This window comes from Molossus molossus, unplaced genomic scaffold (assembly GCF_014108415.1).
Source record: "Molossus molossus isolate mMolMol1 unplaced genomic scaffold, mMolMol1.p scaffold_m16_p_6, whole genome shotgun sequence".
Taxonomy (NCBI): domain Eukaryota; kingdom Metazoa; phylum Chordata; class Mammalia; order Chiroptera; family Molossidae; genus Molossus; species Molossus molossus.
The window spans coordinates 118,126,609-118,144,647 of NW_023425399.1; the positions used below are offsets into that span (position 1 = coordinate 118,126,609).

Here is an 18,039-nt window from a genome sequence, read left to right on the forward strand (position 1 = left end):
TGCGCAGTGGATGTATAACGATGGATGTATAGTCAATGCGCAGTGGATGTATAGTCAGTGCACAGTGGATGTATAGTCAATGCGCAGTGGATGTATAATGAGTGCGCAGTGGATGTATAATGAGTGCACAGTGGATGTATAATCAATGCGCACAGTGGATGTATAATCAATGCGCAGTGGATGTATAATGAGTGCACAGTGGATGTATAGTCAATGCGCACAGTGGATGTATAATCAATGCGCAGTGGATGTATAATGAGTGCACAGTGGATGTATAGTCAATGCGCAGTGGATGTATACTCACAGCATGATCACTTTCAGGTCTGCGGTAATTTCCTCCAGATAATCACAGCCGATGCCATCTTCCTCCTAACACGCGCTTTTCTATCAGCCTGGGTAGGAGTCTTCCTTCTCGTCAGGTAGGCCTAGAAGGCCCTGATCCTCTCCTTATTCTTTTTATTTATTTTTTCTTTCTCTCATCCGTTTACTCGGACCCGTGCTGTCCCGCGCCTTAGGAGTTTGCCTCCTGCAGACCACCTGGCAGCTAGTACAGGCAGGTGTGGTTCCCGTATCAACCAAGACCGGCAAAAATCAGCCCAAAGCAGCTCCCTTCCCCGGCAGGGAGGTGGAAGAGGGGATGAGCTCGAGAGAGAAAGCGCGGGCAGAGGTGAGAATGAGGCGCTCCTAGGGGTGGGTGGAAGGCGATGCTTCCCGGGGCTCGGGATTGCGCACAGAAGCGCGCACCTTCCTCCAGCAGCAGCCCCGGGGGCGGGTCCTTGGGAGACGGGTCCTCAGCGGGCGGGGCGGGGCTTGGAGGAAGGTCCTCGGGGCACCCGGAGAGAGTTTAATTGGCGCGGGTGCTCGGGGGCAGGTCCTCGTGGGGCGGTCCTGGAGGCGCTGGGCGGGCCCTCGCGGGGCGGGTGCTCGGGATTTGGGGCCTGACAAGGGATCCTAGGGCTCGAGGGCGGGTCCTCGGGCGCAGGACCGGGATTGGGGGGCGGGTTCTCGGGGCGAGGGGCGGGCCTTCAGGGGGCGGGCCTTTGGGGGCGGGTTCTCGGTGGCAGGGCGGCTCCTGGGGGGGCGGTTCCTTAGGGCGCGGGGCGGGGATTGGCGGCGGGTGCTTGGGGGGCGGGTGCTCTGGGCGGCGCGCTCCGGCGTCCTCCGCTCCTCCCGCGCGCGGCCGCTGGAGTCCCCGAGGCGCGCGGCCAGCCCAGCTCGGGCCGCCGCAGTCCGAGCAGCCCCGCGGCCGGGGAGCGCGGGCCGGGACCGAGGCCGCGGCGGGGGAGCGCCGCCCCCAGCGTCTTTCTGGAGCCCCTGGAGCGGGGCGAGGGCTAAGACGGGGCTGAGTGGGGCCGGAACCATGAACCGGAGTTTCCACAAGTCTCAGACCCTGCGCTTCTACGACTGCAGCGCGGTGGAAGTCAAGAGCAAGGTGAGCCGGGGCTGGCGTTCTGCGCCCCCTCGAATGAATGGGTGCCCCGCAGGGCACTGGGCGGTGCGGGGGGCCCGCTCAGGCGACAGCTTTGGCGCGCGAGCGCCGTCTGTGATGTGTAGGGTCCCGCCGTCCTTCCCGCCCCGGCGCGGACACAAAGCCCGCAACCCGCGGGGTCCAGCTGGAGCTCCGGCGCTCGGAGGGCTGAGCCATCGACCGGTCGGCGCGGGCTCCGGACACTCCGCGGGAGCGGCTCTTTTGTTCCACGAACGGGAGGCGCCCGGCACGCCGCACGGTGGAGGGGCTTCGGGGGCCCGGGCCGGGGGAGGGCCCTACCGTGCTGCCTCCTTCCCCAGAGGAGATTCGGAACCGGCGACGGGGGACCACAGCCGGCCCCCGACCCCGGGACCGGACCCCAGCCTTCCGGCGCGCCCCCGGCCCAGCCTCCCAGGGCGCGCCGGGCCGGCGGCTTCTCCCGCTGCCCGCGCCCGGCCCGAGCGTGCCCGAACTTGCGGGCAGCAGTGCGCGTTGGGGCTACTGGCTGATAGGATCTGGCGCTTCTGCACTTTGCAGGGACGGCTCCTTCGCCCCAGACGCTTTTGTCTACGAAGGTCTCGGTGGGGGACCCCGCGGGCAGAGGCGGAGCTGCAGTTTTTCGGGTACTTGGAGAAGGGGGCCCCTTGGGCCTTTCGCCGACTGCTGCCTGGAAGCCAGCCCTCTCGCCCTTTCTCTCCGTGCCCCCTCCCCGCGGTCAAGCCGGGCGGAGCAGCCTGCGTGGTGGGAGGGGCGGGGCCGGAGGGTGGGCTCCGACCCCCACCTGCGTGCACCCTTGGGGTGCGGGGCGGGTGCACCCTGCCTGTTCTCTGGGGAGATGAGTCCAGCGGCCCTGAAGTGGGCTGCCCCTGCCTGCTGAGGGGACCCTCTGGCGGAGGGTTTCCAGGGTATCCGCAGAGGAAGGAGTGGAGGTTTGGACGTTGCAGCAAGTTGCAGGATTTCCTTGTCATCTTCGCTCTTACAGACTTCCCTGAACCCTCATTTACAATCATACCGCACTTATCCCCCAGGGCTGGTTGTTTTGCCCTCACCCCACTCATCGCTCTTTAGCCTGGCAGTGCCCCCCCCCCCCCCCAATCGAGTGTGCCCGCGGAGAAGAACCCGCAGGCGTGAGTGGGAGTTCCAAGTAGTTGTCTGTTTCTTTAGCTCAGCGGGAATGTGGCTCTTTTGAGCTCATTGTCCACTACAATAGCTGAGCAGCATAGTGTTTTATTTTCTGAATTTTTCATTTTGAGGTCATCATAGATTCACAGGCAGTTGTGGGATAAAATATGGAGACTCCTCGAAGGGGACACCTTGTAGCCAGTGTCACACCCAGGACCTCAGCAGACACTGGGCACGTGTGGAGGCCGTGTGAATGTCCTCCCACCACCAGCACTGCCCCAAGGCCCCTCCTGCTGCCCCTCACACGGCTACTTGCACTGACTGACAGGCCGGTCCTGGGCGGCACTAGCCACGGTCCCCAGGGTCAGTCCCATGGGCAGCATGAGGCTGCCTGGTGCAGGACTCCCAGGGGATCCCCCTGGAGGAAATGCCTCCCAGGGTCTTATCCAGCCGTCTGGGCTGCGGGCCCACGCGGGCTGCTGGGGCTGGAGAGGAAGGGCCTGCCTGGGCCTCTCCTTGGGCAATGGGGGCTGTGGGTGTGCTGGCCGCCCAGTGGGGTGCACCATACCTCCCTGATTCTGTGTTCAAGTTCAAATGCAGCGAATGCTTTCTGGAGGTGAGTGGTGGAGCCGGAGTTTTGGTTGAATTTGGGAGCCTCCCTGGAGGGGCCACAGCCCTGCGAGGCTGGCTGGTTCTACAGTCCCCACCCCTCTCAGACGATGGGCTCACCTTGCTGCTTGAACAGCGGCTCCACGTGGCTCTTCCCTGTGCACTCACTGACCCTCCCACTGACCCTCTCAGTGGGTGTTGACTCACACAGAGGCCCTCTCTGCAGGAGCCTCAACTTCTGCTCTCGAAACACAGGAGGCAGAACTTGATGTCAGTGATGTCTTTGTTTAACCTCAATGCTGCACCCTAACACCTGGTTTGTACGTGAGGGAGCTGGTGCCAGGGGAGGCGAGTCCAGATGGTTCTGACACCTACTACTCTGAGCTTTCAGGCAAGTCGTTTACTTTTTTGAGCCTCAGTTATTCATCTGTGAAATGGGCATGGTCCCTACTCTGTGACCTCCCCAGACCCAGTGAGGTGATGGGTGCGGAAGTGCTTTGAAAACCCACAGTCGTAAGAGTGAAGGCTGTATGTCAGGGTTCTGTTGCATGTCAAGATATTGGGCCTGAAAAGTGTCTCTGATATACTCAGAAGAGTTGAGATCAGCCATCTGTGACAGCTGGTCAAGTCCCAAAGCCTTGGGGACATTTTTTCTTGACTTGGTGGCTCCTCCATCGTGTAGCCTCTAAGGCTTCCGCAAACATTTCTGCCTCACTCCCTGTGTTTCTGCAGTTCTGGCTGTGGGGCCGCCGTCTTCCCACTTTCTTGGACTTCTGCCTCTCCTTTTCCCCCTAAGCCCTGCCGTGGGAAGGAGGGGCCCTGCAGGTGTTTGGGGGAGCAAGTCTTGGCCCACCAGAGAGTAGCCAAGAAAGCCAGTACTGGGAGGGGCTGCAGGGGGCAAAGCGATTGGAGACGACTTGCCACTTGAAGGGAAGATAGGCAGCGACAGCGTCTGCGAAGTCTCCGGTGCCAGCCCACCCGCCCCTGCAGGAGCCTGAGAAAGGGACATAGGTCCCGGCTCAGCTGCACCCGCACCCCGCCCTCTGGTCCTCTGGTCGGGTCCCGTTTTGGGTCTCACGCTGGTCTCATCCATGTTCCCGGGCTCCACCCAAAATGCCCTCTGAGTCTGCTCTACCCTGACGACCTTTACAAGCCCATCCCGGCCGGCAGGCTCCCTGTCCCCTGGCCCCCGTGTCCTGCTTCTCGTCACAGGGCCCTCGCCTCGGGCTGGCACAGGTTTCCATACAGTTTCTGCTGCTTTGTTTAAATAATACTGGAGACCTTTTTGGATTCTAAACAAATACATTGTCATTGTCGATTTAGATCTATCAGCCGGGGTGCAATTCTCCCGTCTAAGGTGAGCCACTGCTCAGGGTGCCTTGCGTCCTTCTGACCCTTTCCACGCGAAGTGTCGTTTGTGTTCGCGTCTCAGAACCGGCCGTTCTCACAGGTGTGTGATCCTGCAGCCTGCCTCCCCCTTCGGCCTCACCGTGTGCGAATGTTCTCCTGTCATAAATACTTTTAGAAAACATATTTTAAAAATGACTACAAAATATTCTAGCTGACGTGTAAGCCGTAACTAATTTAACCAGTGTCCTAGTCCCAGTTTTTCTCTAGGATAAACGACGCTGTGAATAACATCTTTATATTTAAATGTTTATATAAAGGTATCATATAAAGTGTACAGAGAATATGGATTCTGTTATCCGTGTAACTCTCAGTATTTCTTCAGGACAGACTCTGAGAAGTGACATTGCCGGTGAAGGCTTGGGACGCATACGGCTACATTTTCTTACAGAAAGTCTCTCCTAGGGGTTTACAGGCTTCAGAACTGTGTTTTCTTGTTCTCTCGCTACAGCAGCGAAACGCTGTCCCTTGGTCTTAGTGTTTGTCTGAGGTGTAAGAGGAACTGAGACGTATTGTATCTGCTGGATGTTCGCACATCTGCTCCTTCCCTGCGCCCCTTCCTTCTGTGACTGCCCTCGTCCCCCTGCTGTGCAGCTGCCGGCTCAGTCCCCGAAGGGGCTGGGGACAGTGCTGCAATCCTCGTGTCCCCTGTCCCCGCGTCTTGTCCCTGGCAAAGGGTCCTGACTGCTCGGCCTGCAGGGACACGCCCTTCGGTCTGCTGTGCGGGCTCAGGCTCCCCGAGGGTGCTGGGCCCTGGCCTTCCGAGGGCCCGCTGAGAGCCGCCCGATGTGGTTTGACTCACCTGTGTGTCAGCTACACCCTGTGAGGTTCCGGTTTTGCTGTATCTGAGCATGCCACGTTCAACAGGTTTGGGGACTTGATGTGGGAGGTTCTCCTCGGGACCCAGGTACAGATGTCGGCTTTGCGCACGGATGCTGTCCATGACAAGCCTGCGAGCAGTAGGGAGCCTTATGAACTTTCCTGGGGTTCACACACTTTCCTAGGACATGTGGCATCTCAGACAGAGGGTTCTCCCACTTGAGGGAAGGGAGGAGTGTCATGGGTCAGAACCTCTACTGTTTATGAATCAGTCAAAGGGGGAGGCATCCTGACCTCCCCCAATGGGCCTCCTGGGCTTTGAGAGACCAGCAAGGAAGGAGCCTGGGGTGACCACAGCAGAAGCCCCACGACACAGATGAGCCGGGGTCCTGAGGGTCCGGCGTCATACTTATTTAGCCGACCGTTGTCCTGCTGACTGGCTCCCCACACCCTGGCCCCAGATTTCCACCCTGCGTGGACCTGGAGCAGTGGCAGCCTCTCGTGGCCCAGGCTGGACACTGCCCTCGGCATAGGTTGTGATCACAAATATTTATTCAAATGTATTGACCACCCACCCAGTATAGATAGGTAGTTATGTGCCGGACACTTCAAAATACACAGTGATTATGAATCATAGTTTATTGATCCACATCACCGCCTTGCAGGGTGGGTTCTGGTCTCAGCCCCATTCTAACAGCACAGGTCCAGGGAGTCTCAGGAAGCTGCCCAAGGTCAGAGTCACGCACTTGACCAGCACTGTCTTGGCCCTGGGGGTGGAGGGCGGCGACCCCTCTGCCTCAGCCCTGAAATCCAGGGCCTGTGGCGCAGGTGCTCCTGCTCGCTCTGCGTAGGAGACAGGCCCCTCTGGCTGCGTGGACCTGGAGCCAGGGGGCGGGGGGCTGAGGTCTTGTGCGTTTGGGGAACAGAAGCTGCTCTTCCTGCATCTCAGCCTCAAGGGAAGTCTCTGCTCGGAGCTGCGAAGAGTCTGCTTCCACCAGCAATTCATTGATTTGTTTTCTCACACCTGCTGTGTGCCAGACACAGACTCATGCTGGGGTACAGAAGCAACCAGGAAAGACGGTGTCCCCAACTTAAAAGTTACAGTCCAGCAGAGGTTCGTTCGGCAAGTGAGCAGATTGGCATGGGCTGGGTGTGGGGTCCTTCACATCTCCTTGCGAGGGACGGTGCTCGGTGCCGCCTGCCACCTGCCCGCCCAGCACAATCACAGGATGCTCAGGCCCCCAGGACCTGCCTCCTTCCTCTCCTTACCTGTGCGCCGTCCTCCGGTGTCCTCCAGCTCAGAAATTCGGAGGTGTGCTCCCGGGAGAGCCCGGCGTCTACAATGTGAAGGGTGCGTTTCTGCACACAGTAGGCGCCCAGGGAATGTTGGGTGAGTTGGGTTCGATGGGGAGCCCTGTGTTTTCCTGATCACTGCTGGGTCCGAAGTGCTGGCTTGGGTATGTCAGAAGGAAACTATTTTTTGAGGAAAATCACTGAAGCTCGAGCCACTGATTGGCTCATTCCCCGGGCATCTCTGAGGGGTCAGCAGTGGGCCCCTCCCTGCTAGCTCCGCGAGGCGGCGAGGGGACAACGTGTGGAGAAGACAAGCTAAACAAGAAAGAGAGACGGAAAGTAAGAGGAAATTGATGTGAAGGTCATGCTGTAGATTCTGCTATGTGACTGTCTCCAAGCTGCAGGGCCTGCACTGTTCCGAGGTGCCCCTGCCCTGCCTGTTAGCCCTGGGCCCTCAGGTGTGCCCTCCAGAGCCCACGGCAGCCCTGGCTCACCCACAGCATAGGGCTGGCAGGACCAGCAGGAACACTCGTTAATTTTGGTCCTCGGTTCCCTGTCTCCTAGATTCAGTTCTCCCAGCTTCCTGGGGTCCAGGGGTGTGTGCCTGCACCCCACCCCCATCCCTTAGTCTCTCCCCCAGGCTGTGTTTCACCAAGCGGGTGGCCCATGCCCCACGCCAGCCAAGCAACTGCTCATACTCGGTCGGGGTGTGTGTGTAGCATTTTACTTGGGGGAAGAAGAAAGGCCTTTGCTTAGAGTTTGGAAACCACCCAGGTCCTGCGTGGCCTGGCTCCATTTAGTTCTTGCTTTGTCCCCTTGCCTGGTCCACAGCTGATGGTCCAGCAACCCAGCTCTTTCCTACTCTTGCCCACGGAAGCTCAGCTGTCAGGACGCTGTTCCAGACGCTGGGGTCTCATGTGTGACGTCCAGTGGGGGTGACAGTCATCTCAGGCTGCAGCTGATCCAACGTCATGGGAGGCCCCCGGGCCGCCACTGTCAGGTCACAGTGTGAAACATCCCAGCGTCCAAGAGGCTCCTTCAGCCTGCTCAGTCAGCACGCACCCCAGTGTGACCCCCTCCAGTGTCCCCCAAAGATGAGAGTCGCCGTGCCTGTCCTCTGGCGGCTGTGGGCCCCCCTGGCGGCCGTGGTCCTCAGGAGCCATGAGCACTATCCTGTGCTCTGGCCTCACAGGACCAGGGTGGTCCTGGTCAGTCTCACCTACAGCTCAGGGGGCTGTTCTCTACTCAGGTGTGTAGACACTGACCCTGGCCTGGCTGCCATCGCCGTCTGAGGACTTGACCTTGAACCATAGCTATTGTTGTTGATTGATCCATCAGATGAGGCCTGCCCTGGTTTGACTCAGTGGTTAGAGGGTCGGCCTTTGGACTGAAGGGTTTGATTGTCAATCAAGGGCATGTACCTGGGTTGCAGGTTCAATCCCTGGCCCCCGTCGGCGTCGTGCCGGAGGCAACCAATCCATGTGTCTCTCTCACATCGATGGTTCTCTCTCTGTCTCCCTCCCTCACACTCTGTCTGAAAAAAATCAATGGAAAAATATCCTCAGGTGAAGATTAAACAAAAAAGTGTGAGTCTCCCATGTGGAAGGAAGACCCCGCAGCACGGTGGGCTCTGGAGACCCGAGACCCGGTGCACATCGGCGGGGGCTGGGGATTCCGTGTGACTGACTAGGAGCTTCTCTGCTGCTCCCCGGTCCCGTGTCGGTTAGAGGGCTGGTCGGAAGCTGGGTCCACATGAGTCGGACCACCCAGCAGAGCTCTGCCGTTCCTCCCGAGACAGGGTGTGAGCCTGGTGTGCGGTCCAGAAAGTTCCCTGAATTGCCTCCTTTTGGGGACGTGTGCTGTTGTGGAAGGGCCTTGAGGTCCCTGGGTTCGGGCTGTGGAAGAGAGAATGGTGAGGGCCGTTTGGTCAGCTGTGCTAGAGAAACTGGAGACTAAAGTAATTCTAGTATCCTGTTGTCCATGGCTTGGGGGCCTGGCCAGCGCCGCCCCCCACCCCAAGTCCTGATTTCACTTCCCTCTCTGGTCTGGAATAATAACGAGGTGTTGCTATGGGACAAAGTGAACTCGTGTGCCTGTAGCATGGTCCCCACATGGAGGAGGAGGTGGCCGCTGGCCCCTGGCCTATGCACCTTGGGTCCGTCAGCGGCTGTACAGGTGCAGCCATAAGAAGCAGAGATCCACCAAGAAGGTGCTCCTGTTGCCTGGGAGGTGACACAGGAGCTCTGGGTGTCGGCACAGGTGTTGGACATTCTGGGTGACCAGGAGGGCTGTTGTGAGATGCGGTGTGTTGAGGAGCCCACCCCACGTCTCACCTTGAGCTCAGAGTCGCCTGTCCTGCCCACCCCCTTCCTGAGCTGGGAGCGTTTCCCAGTGGTCTTGGACTCTGGTCACAGCCTGGCTGAGCATGAGTACCTGTGCATGGTGAGGGGACGGGCTGTTGGGGCTGCCCTGCAGCTCCAACTCCAGGGTGTTTCTGGGGGCATCTAGACTCTGCTCTCTCCCTGCCCCTGTGCCCGTCCAGCCTGGTGGGAGCAGCAGCCTCCTGGTCACGCCAGGTGGAGGAGAGTTTGGGTGGGTGTGACCTCGTCGGTGTCAGTGAAGGGTCATTTCTTGGCGCATCAGGTGTGTGCTGTGCCTTCTGCCGGCCCTCCTGCCAGGCGGGCCCACAGCACTGCTGCTTGTGACACCTCATGCACGGGCTGCAGAGAGGAGGCCCTGGGGCTGGACCTGACTGTTCCCCCATCCAGCCAGCTGCTGCACCTGCTCCCGTTCAGTGCCCCTGCCACCGTTCCCCTCCCCAGAAGCAGACCTACCTGCTCCGACCTGCTCTGGACTCTGGCTCGGGGCTGAGCTGCTTCCCGTGACCCCCGTGAGCTCTGGCCCCGTGCAGCCTGAGAGTGGGGATCTGTCTCACTTCCTCCTGCCCTGCGTAGGCTCTGCAGCTGTCACCACTGTCATCCTGACTCCCCAGGGCTCTCACACACCTGGACGTGTCCCGCAGCGGAAGCCTTGGACTTGCACGGTGGGTGGGCAGTGCCTGCTGGGCTCTGAGTCTCCACACGTAAGCACAAGTGTTGTTATGGAAAAAGGTTGTTTCATTTTGAAAAATAGTCCTGAGATACAACTGCTTGCCTGCAAGGGAAGGGGCAGGACCCACGAAAGCAGTCAGTCCGCTCAGCAGTGTGGGGGCGCCTCGCAGAGGAAGGGGTGCCACGGGCAGGAGGCGTCCTTGCTGTTTGCAAGTGCCGCTGTCAGAGAAGGTGGCCTTGCGTGTGCCGCGGCTGGTCTGCTCCAGGAGGCCGCGTGCTCCTGCCCCTGTGCGCGGCACGGGCTCCGTGGACGCCGTCGGGGGCTGCTGGTCTCTCTCGGCTCGCACACTTGTATTTGATTTTGACAACAACCCTGTTAGGAACACGCTGTTGTCCCGTTTTTTTAAATCCTCACCTGAGGATATTCTTCTATTTATCATCAAATAGAGTGAGGGAGGGTGGCAGAGAGAGACAGACAGACACACCTACTGGTTGCCTCCCGCACTACACTACCCGACCAGGGCCAGGGACAGACTGCAACCGAGGTACATGCCCTTTCCCGGAATCTAACCCGCAGCTCATGGGTCCACAGGCTGACGCTCTAACCACTGAGCCAAACCGGCCAGGGCTGTTGTCTCTTTTATTTTCACAAAAGAGGAAATTCACTCAGAGAGGTTGAAACGGCCCAGACTCACGCAGCCAGTAAGGTGAGTCAGGATTGCCAGCCCAGGGCCGGCTCTGAATGACCGCCCTGCTGTCTGTGCTGATAAGACACCGCTGACCAGACCGCATCCCTCCTCAGCCCGTCCCCATCCACTGTGAGCTCACATCGGGTCGTGACCTCGCTTCCCTGTGCAGGCCAGGTCCAGGCTCCTCAGCCTGAGTGCATTTCTGTTTCCAGAATGTTCCATGGAGGTGGCAACCCATGAGCAGCCCTGTCCACAGCTCACCTCTCACACACCAGGGTCTCCTCGCACCTGCACCTGCACCCAGCTCCTAGAGCAGACCAGCCTGTCCACACTCGGCTGTCCTTTCCTGCTGCCTTCCCGTCCCCCCTGGGCCTGCCTTCCTGTCCCCCCTGGGCCTGCCTTCCCGTCCCCCCTGGGCTTGCCCTCCCGTCCCTGTGCAATTCTTGCCCCGCCACTGGGGCTCTTCTGGGTTGTCTACATTCCCCCCTGTGTTAGCCTGGGTTCCTTTGTTTACTAGCTTGTGACTGTGGGCAGCTCAGAGTCCTCTGGGTCCCAGGCTGCTGTGTGTAGTGGGAACAGTGACACCTCCGGCTGGTGTTAGGGTTGAAGAGCCTGCACAAGGCTTGGCACTGGCCACACCTTCTCCCCCAAACTGGAAAACCCTGCTGGGCAGAAGCCACAGACCACGTTCCGGAATCTCTGTCCTCCCACCCCAGCCCGGCCCTATGCCTGCAGTGCCGGCGCCATGGGTGCAGGTGACGTGCTCAGAGGTGACCACCACTGCAGTGGGTTCGCGGTCCCCAGCTGTTGCCAGGCAGCCTCATGCAGGACGTGGGCTTGTCGGGGCAGTTCTGTAGGTGCCCGCGGCGGCGTCATCGCTCTGGATCGCGGTGGGTGGACTGGGCGCAGGAAGGGGCCAGGCTCTCTCTCGGCTCCACCCTGTCTGACTCACAGATCTGTGGCCTGATTTTAAACTGTCCCAACGTGCCAGCCCAGGAAGTCAGGCCACCGCAGGGGCCCACGCTCCAGCAGACTCAGGTGCCTCGTCAGGTGCAGGCCGTGCTCTGTGCCTGTTCCCCAACGGGAGGCCTTTCTGCAGTTTTCTGTGGGGTTTGCGTGTGCGCACATGCTTCTTGGCCCTGCCCCCCAAACAGTCCTGTGGCGCTTGTATGGACCCTACCACAATGCATGCTCCTTAGATCTTTTGTGATTGGGCCCAGCCTCCTTCCTGACAGAAGTCCTGACCCTGCTCTTGGTGGGAGGGTTCTGATGGTCTCAGGGAGTCCCGTTCCCCTGCAGTGTTTGGTTCAGAGAGGGGTGTGACCTCCCTGCCATCCCCTCCACAATGAGACAGAGCACCCTCTTCCTCTGAATGCTGTGTTGATTGTGACTCCAGGACCCATCTCGACGAAGAGGGACATCAGAGATACCAGCGTCAGAACCATCCTTGCAGCACCCTAAGGTGCACAGCGAGGGCCTGAGGGTCTGGCCACCCACACTGCACTCCTGGTTCATGGGCTGTCTTCCAAGGGCAGTGCTGCAGGTGAAGTGCCCTGCCCTCCCCACGCCCTTTAAATCCGGGCCTGTGTTGTACAGCCTCTGTGTCTGCATTTCTGACTTTGTAATTGCACATTTGCACGTGCGGTTACTGTTCACCATCTGTCTGTCAAACAAACCATCAGCTCATGAGGACACTCGAAGGAGCTCAGGGCCCAGCCCGTCTTGCATTCAGTACAATTTTGTTGAGTGAGCCAGCCCCTAGCGGTGACTAGCAAGAGGCTCACTGGGTGTCTCAACCTCGCTCTGCGCCAGGTGTGCACCCGGAAGTCTTGCTGGAACGCAGACCGTGCGTCTCAGAAGTTCAGGTGCTCCTGTGCCCGGAGGAGCAGGCGCTGGGTTTTCTTTTCTTTCTTTCTTTCTTTTTTTTGATTAAGCCTCACCCGGGGATATGTTTTTATTCATTTTTAGAGAGAGAGAAACATTGATTGGTTGCTCCTGTACACACCCTGACTGTGGATTGAACCTGCAACCCGGGCATGTGCCCTGACCAAGAACCGAACCTGTGACCCAATGGTGCACGGACAACAATCCAACCAACTGAGCCACACCGGCCACGGCAGGGGCAAGGGTTTTAGAACCTGGGGCCTGGGCCCGGCTCAGGCTCCCGCTCGGAAAACTCCCGCCCTGGCTGGGCCTGCTGCTGGGTGATGTTGGAGCGAATTGGGACCACAGGGGAGAGTCAGCTTCATGTTGTTTCCTTCCGTTTCCGCTTGTCGGGCTTCCTGAGTCTTCAGCCCCAAACAGCACTCTGTTGGCATCTTCTTATTTCATCCCTGGGCATGTGCTTCATCTGTTCGATGAGTGTTTCCCGCTTCCCTTTTCCACTGTTGTAAATATTTTGATGAACATTTACCATCGTCAACTGGCTGCTTCCGAGGACCTGCCATTGCTCTCACCTGACAGGCGTGGCGGGGCAGCCGGGTGCAGCCGGTGGGGGCGGGGCCAGCCGGGTGCAGCCCGTAGGGGCGGGGCCAGCCGGGTGCAGCCGGTGGGGGCGGGGCCAGCCGGGTGCAGCCGTGGGGGCGGGGCCAGCCGGGTGCAGCCGGTGGGGGCGGGGCCAGCCGGGTGCAGCCCGTAGGGGCGGGGCCAGCCGGGTGCAGCCCGTGGGGGCGGGGCAGCCGGGTGCAGCCCGTGGGGCGGGGCCAGCCGGGTGCAGCCCGTGGGGGCGGGGCCAGCCGGGTGCAGCCGTGGGGGCGGGGCCAGCCGGGTGCAGCCCGTGGGGGCGGGGCCAGCCGGGTGCAGCCGTGGGGGCGGGCTCTCTGGACCGGGCCTGGGCTGACCTCCCGCGGGGCAGCGAGGGGCTCAGGGCTGCGGCCACACCAGGGTCACGTACGTGCAGGTTCAGGTCTGTCGTAGGGCGGGTGTCAAGGCCTGTTCATGTGAAGGGCACGGGGCCCCCGGGTGCCCCAGGAATACCTGGTGCCCCAGATGAACACAGCGTCTGACGTGGGAAGCGCCCGAGGGATCCCGGCGTCCTGCCCAGGCCCCTGGCAGGGACACTCGGAGACGCTGGGACAGAAAAGTCGGGCGTCCAGGACCCCTGGTCCTCGGGCGGTGACTCGTCGGGCCGAGCGCTGGAGCCCCGACCCCACCGCCCTGCCCAGCACGTGGGTGCCGGGAGCCCAGGGGGCCCCGGGCTGGTCCCCACGCCCAGAGCAGGGCACGTGGGAGGGACCCAGGCCGGTGCCGAGGGCCTGTGCCCGGCACTGTCCCCAGCGGACCGAGGCGCCTCCCACCTGGGTCCTCTCCTTTCCCGCGGCTCACGGTCGGCGGGTGTGGCGTTGTTGCAGCTTCACTGCCCCTTCCCCCCGGAGGTCGCTCCGCCAGGACAGGCGGTTCCGGTGTCGTTCACGGGCAGCGGCACCTGAGCTCCGAGCCGCACCTGACACTGACCGTTCCTTCCGAGAGGGCGTGTTGGGCGCCTACTGTTGTCAAGGTCGGGGGGGGGGGTGGGGGGGGATGAAACAAGGTCACATTTTTTAATGTTTTATGGCTGAAAAGCCCAGTGCAGGACAGTGTTGAATAAGTTCCGATCGGCAGTTTGGAGAAGGGAGTTCAAGTCAACAGACACATCACTTGAAAGGACACTTTTGTAAAAGTGTCCCATGGTCTGGTGGTGCTTGGGGGTCACGCGTGTGAGAGGGAGCGGGGGGGGCGGTTATGGCTGCACCTCCTTCTGGGCAAAGCCTTGTTTTCAAGAAACACCCAGTACCTTGAGGGGCCCCTGGGTAGAGCACAGAGCCCAGGAGACCCTGCACAGGGCTGCGTCTCACGCCTGGAGCCCCTCGCGGTGTGCTCGCCCGTTTGCAAACACCCCAATGTGCCGTCTTGCTGTGTGGTGAACACACAGCTGCCTTCCCGCTGGCGGCTGGTCAGCCTCAGGTGGCCGTGCAGGTGCACTGAGCAAAGCTGGCGCAGGCAAGCGCCCGTCCAACTCCATGCTCACATCTGCTTCCTGGTTTGTGTCTGTCCGGCAGTGTCAGCGGAATTGAAATTCTAGAGTTTTACTTTGAGATGGTTAACAGAGGTTTATTTGATGGATCCCGTGTGTATTTGAGTGCTTGCTGTGCACCTGGGCTGGGCTGCAACCACCGGACCCTGCTCTCTCAGGCTCCTCCAGTCCGAGCTGCGGTCCTTACTGCTCTGCGCATGCGGATGAGACCTCTGTGGCTGCCTGGGGTTTGGGAGGTGTCTCAGAATGACCCACTTACCTAGCAGATTTTAAGTGGTGAAGACTCTCCCTTAACGTCTGGCTCCTGTGGCCTTGCCTGGTGAGTCTGATGACACCCTGTCGTGCCCCCTGGGCACCCTGCAAGCCAAGGGCCGGGTGACTTAACCTTTTTCAGGTGCAGAGCATCTGTGAGCCTGAGCTGCCTCCCCCACAGGACCATCAGCATGGAGGCTGCCAGGTGGGAGACTTGCCAACGCGGTTTGGGGCGTGAGGGCAGCTGGCTGGATTTCCCATGCCCACCCAACGGCCTGTCCTGCTCCGAGCTCTGTGCTGCTGATACACATGGGTAAATGTGGAGAAACCTCCTTGGGTATCAAGAAAAAGAACATTTTACATCTTTAATATTTTTAACCTGGATAAAAAAGAAATAATCATGGTAAGGGTAATAGGTTACCCTTGGAGTCACATGACGTTAAGTGATGAAAATAGATTTATGTTGCCAGAGCCTGGTGACTCCACAAATGTCATTCACGTACAGTTTTCGCTCCTGAATGGAGAGGAGAGGCTGAGGGCCTTTTGCAGTTTGTGGTCAGGGTGGAGGGGGCAGGGGAGAGAAGGCAAGTTCGGTCCTGTTCGGAATGCCTGTCCTGGGCCCTCCTTCCCAGTGCAGCTCAGTCGGACCCATTTGAACCGGAAAAGCCTGCCCTACCAGCTTGGACTAAGTATCACCTCCTGCTGCTCCCCTGCAGTCAAGGGGGCCTCCCCCAGTTCTTAGGTCTTCGTCCCCTAACCTGAGGAGTGCTGACGGCATGTGGTTGGCTCCCTGGTCCCTTGGGGTTCCCATCTGCCTGGTGAAAGCGAGCCTCCATTCACTGTGTCCAGCCCCACCCTCTGTGGTCTCCATGTTTCTGGATGTGGCTTTCAATCAGCCTTCAATTGGCCGTTTTTAAAAGAATTATTCTTTAAGGTGTAATATTTTAAAAATAGCTCTGTAAGCTTTAATTCACATGAGATAAAAATCACACCTTTGAAGTGTACATTCGGGAGTTTTTAGCACATTCACGGAGTTGTGCGGTCCTGACCACTCATTTTAGAGCATTTCCTTCCCTGCATACCCGTTGGCGGTCATTCTCGATTCCCTCTGACCCTCAGTCCCTGGTGACACTGGTGTGCTGTCCCCGTGCATTTGCCTGTTCTGTGCGTTCTGTGCCGGCGGAATTGGACAGCGTGTGGTCTCCGTGTCTGGCATCTTTCACTCAGCGTGTGCCAGTACTTCCTCTTTTTGTGGACGAAGAATATGCAGTTACAAGGATCGACCAGGGCTGGCTGGTGGCTCGGTTGGTTGGTGAGGGTTCGATCCCCATCTGGGTGCATACAGGAGGCGACCAACAGATGTTTCTCCCTCCATTCCTCTCTCTCTAAAACCAATGGGGAAAAACATATTCTCGTGTGAGGATTAAAAGAAAAAAAGGATAGCCCATATTGTTTATCCATCATCGATGGACACCTGGATTGTTTTCACGCTTGGCTTTTGTAAATAATGCCGTTGTGAACATTCACGTAGTTTTGTGTGGATGCAGGTGCTCATTACTCTTGGGTGCACACCTAGGAGTGAAATTTCCAGGCCCTGTGGTCCCTCTCCATTCAGCATCTTCCAAGCTGCCAGGTGGTTTCAAAGCAGCTGCCCCTTGTACCTTCCTCCCAGCAGCGAATGCAGGTCAGACCCTTGCTCTTCCAGCACCTTGTCACCTGTCTCCCGTCAGAGTCTCCTACTGGGCGAAGCTGTAACTCATTACAGGTTGATTTGCTTGTTTCTAACAATGAACGATGCTAAGGTTTTTCTATGTATTTATGGGCCATTTGTTCATCTTCTTTGGAGAAATATCTATTCAACTTCTTTGCCCATTTTTAAAAGCGTTGTCTTTTTATCGTTGAATTTTAAGGGTTCTTTATATATTTTTAATGCAAGTCCCTTATTATATATATGATTGGCAATATTTTCTCCCATTCTTTCTATATTGGCTTTTCACTTTCTTGATGTGTCCTTTGAAGCACAATAGTTTTCAGTTTTGGTGAATGCAATTTACCTGTGTTTGTTGTTGTTGTTGCGTATGTGTTGAGCAGCATGTCAGAGAATCGTTGCCTAACCCAAGTAATGTAAATTTAACCCTATGTCTTCTATACATTTTATTATTATTATTATTTTTATCCTCACCCAAGGACATTTTTCCATTTTTTGTACAGATAGAGTGGGAGGGAGAGAGAGGGAAACATCAATGTGAAAGGGACACATCGAGTGGCTGCCACCCGCACGACCAACCAGGGCCGGGGACAAACTGCAACCGAGGTACATGCCCTTAGCGGGAACCGAACCCGGGTCTCTCCGGACCGCAGGCGGACGCTCCAACCGCTGAACCAAACCGGCCAGGGCTCTTCTATACATTTTATACATTGAGCTCTCATATTGGGTCTGTGTCCAATCAGAGAGAATTTTTGCTTATGAGGAGGTAGGAATCCAACCTCATTGTTTTGCATGTGGGTATCAAGCCAGCACCATCTGTTGAAGAGGCTGTTCTTTTCCACCGCTGAATTTCCCTGGCATTCTTATCCAAAGTCAGTTGATCCCAAATGTAAGGTTGTTTTTTCTGGACTCCCAAGTCTGTTCTATTGGTTGTGTGTCTGTCTGTGTACCGGCACGGCACAGTAAGGTCTGAAACTCAAGTGTGAGTTCTCTAACTGTTATTTTTCAAGAGTCTTGGATTTTTTGGGTCCCTTGCATTTCTATATACATTTTAGGAACAGGTGTCAATATCTGCAAAAAGCAGCTAGGATTTTACTATGGGTTGAATTGAATCTGTAATCAACTTGGGGAATTTTGTTTTCTTAAAATATTGTCTTCTAATCCATGAGCATCAAATGTTCACTTTATCTGTTCCCTGAAGACATTTGCTAAGAACTTTGAGGATGGAAACTCGTTAGATAACTGTACTTCGTGTATTAGAAAAGAAGGGCTGATGCTCCAGATGGGCCACCTACTGAGCGAGAGGCTGTTTGGTCTTTGTCCTGTTCCGACGTCCACACGTGCTCGTGCTGCTCGGGTCGCCTGGACTGGCCGGCAGCATTGCGTACACTGTGGTTTTCAGTGCACACACCTTTGACCTTCTTCCAGTATATTTATTCCTAAATATTATCATCTTTCTTGATGACATTTTTATATAATATGGTGTCACAACTCTGGAACTGAGACCCTCCCCTCTCGAGGTTTTGTGTTGTTGCTGCTGTTAATCTGCTTGGTGACTTTCTCGGACTAGTTCTGTCGTGTGTGACCACTGAGGTCTCTGCTTGGTTAGG

General features: G+C 57.9%; 1 protein-coding gene across 1 annotated transcript in view; it reads left to right on the forward strand.

Moving 5' to 3' along the window:
- Window positions 1-1,357: 1,357 nt before the first annotated feature.
- Window positions 1,358-18,039, forward strand: part of PARD6G (par-6 family cell polarity regulator gamma) — a 55,345-nt gene continuing 38,663 nt past the window's right edge. Inside the window, exon 1 of the mRNA XM_036245185.1 lies at window positions 1,358-1,432. Within this exon, the coding sequence (XP_036101078.1) occupies window positions 1,361-1,432 (72 nt within the window). The 5' untranslated portion in view covers window positions 1,358-1,360. The remainder of the gene's footprint in view (window positions 1,433-18,039) is intronic.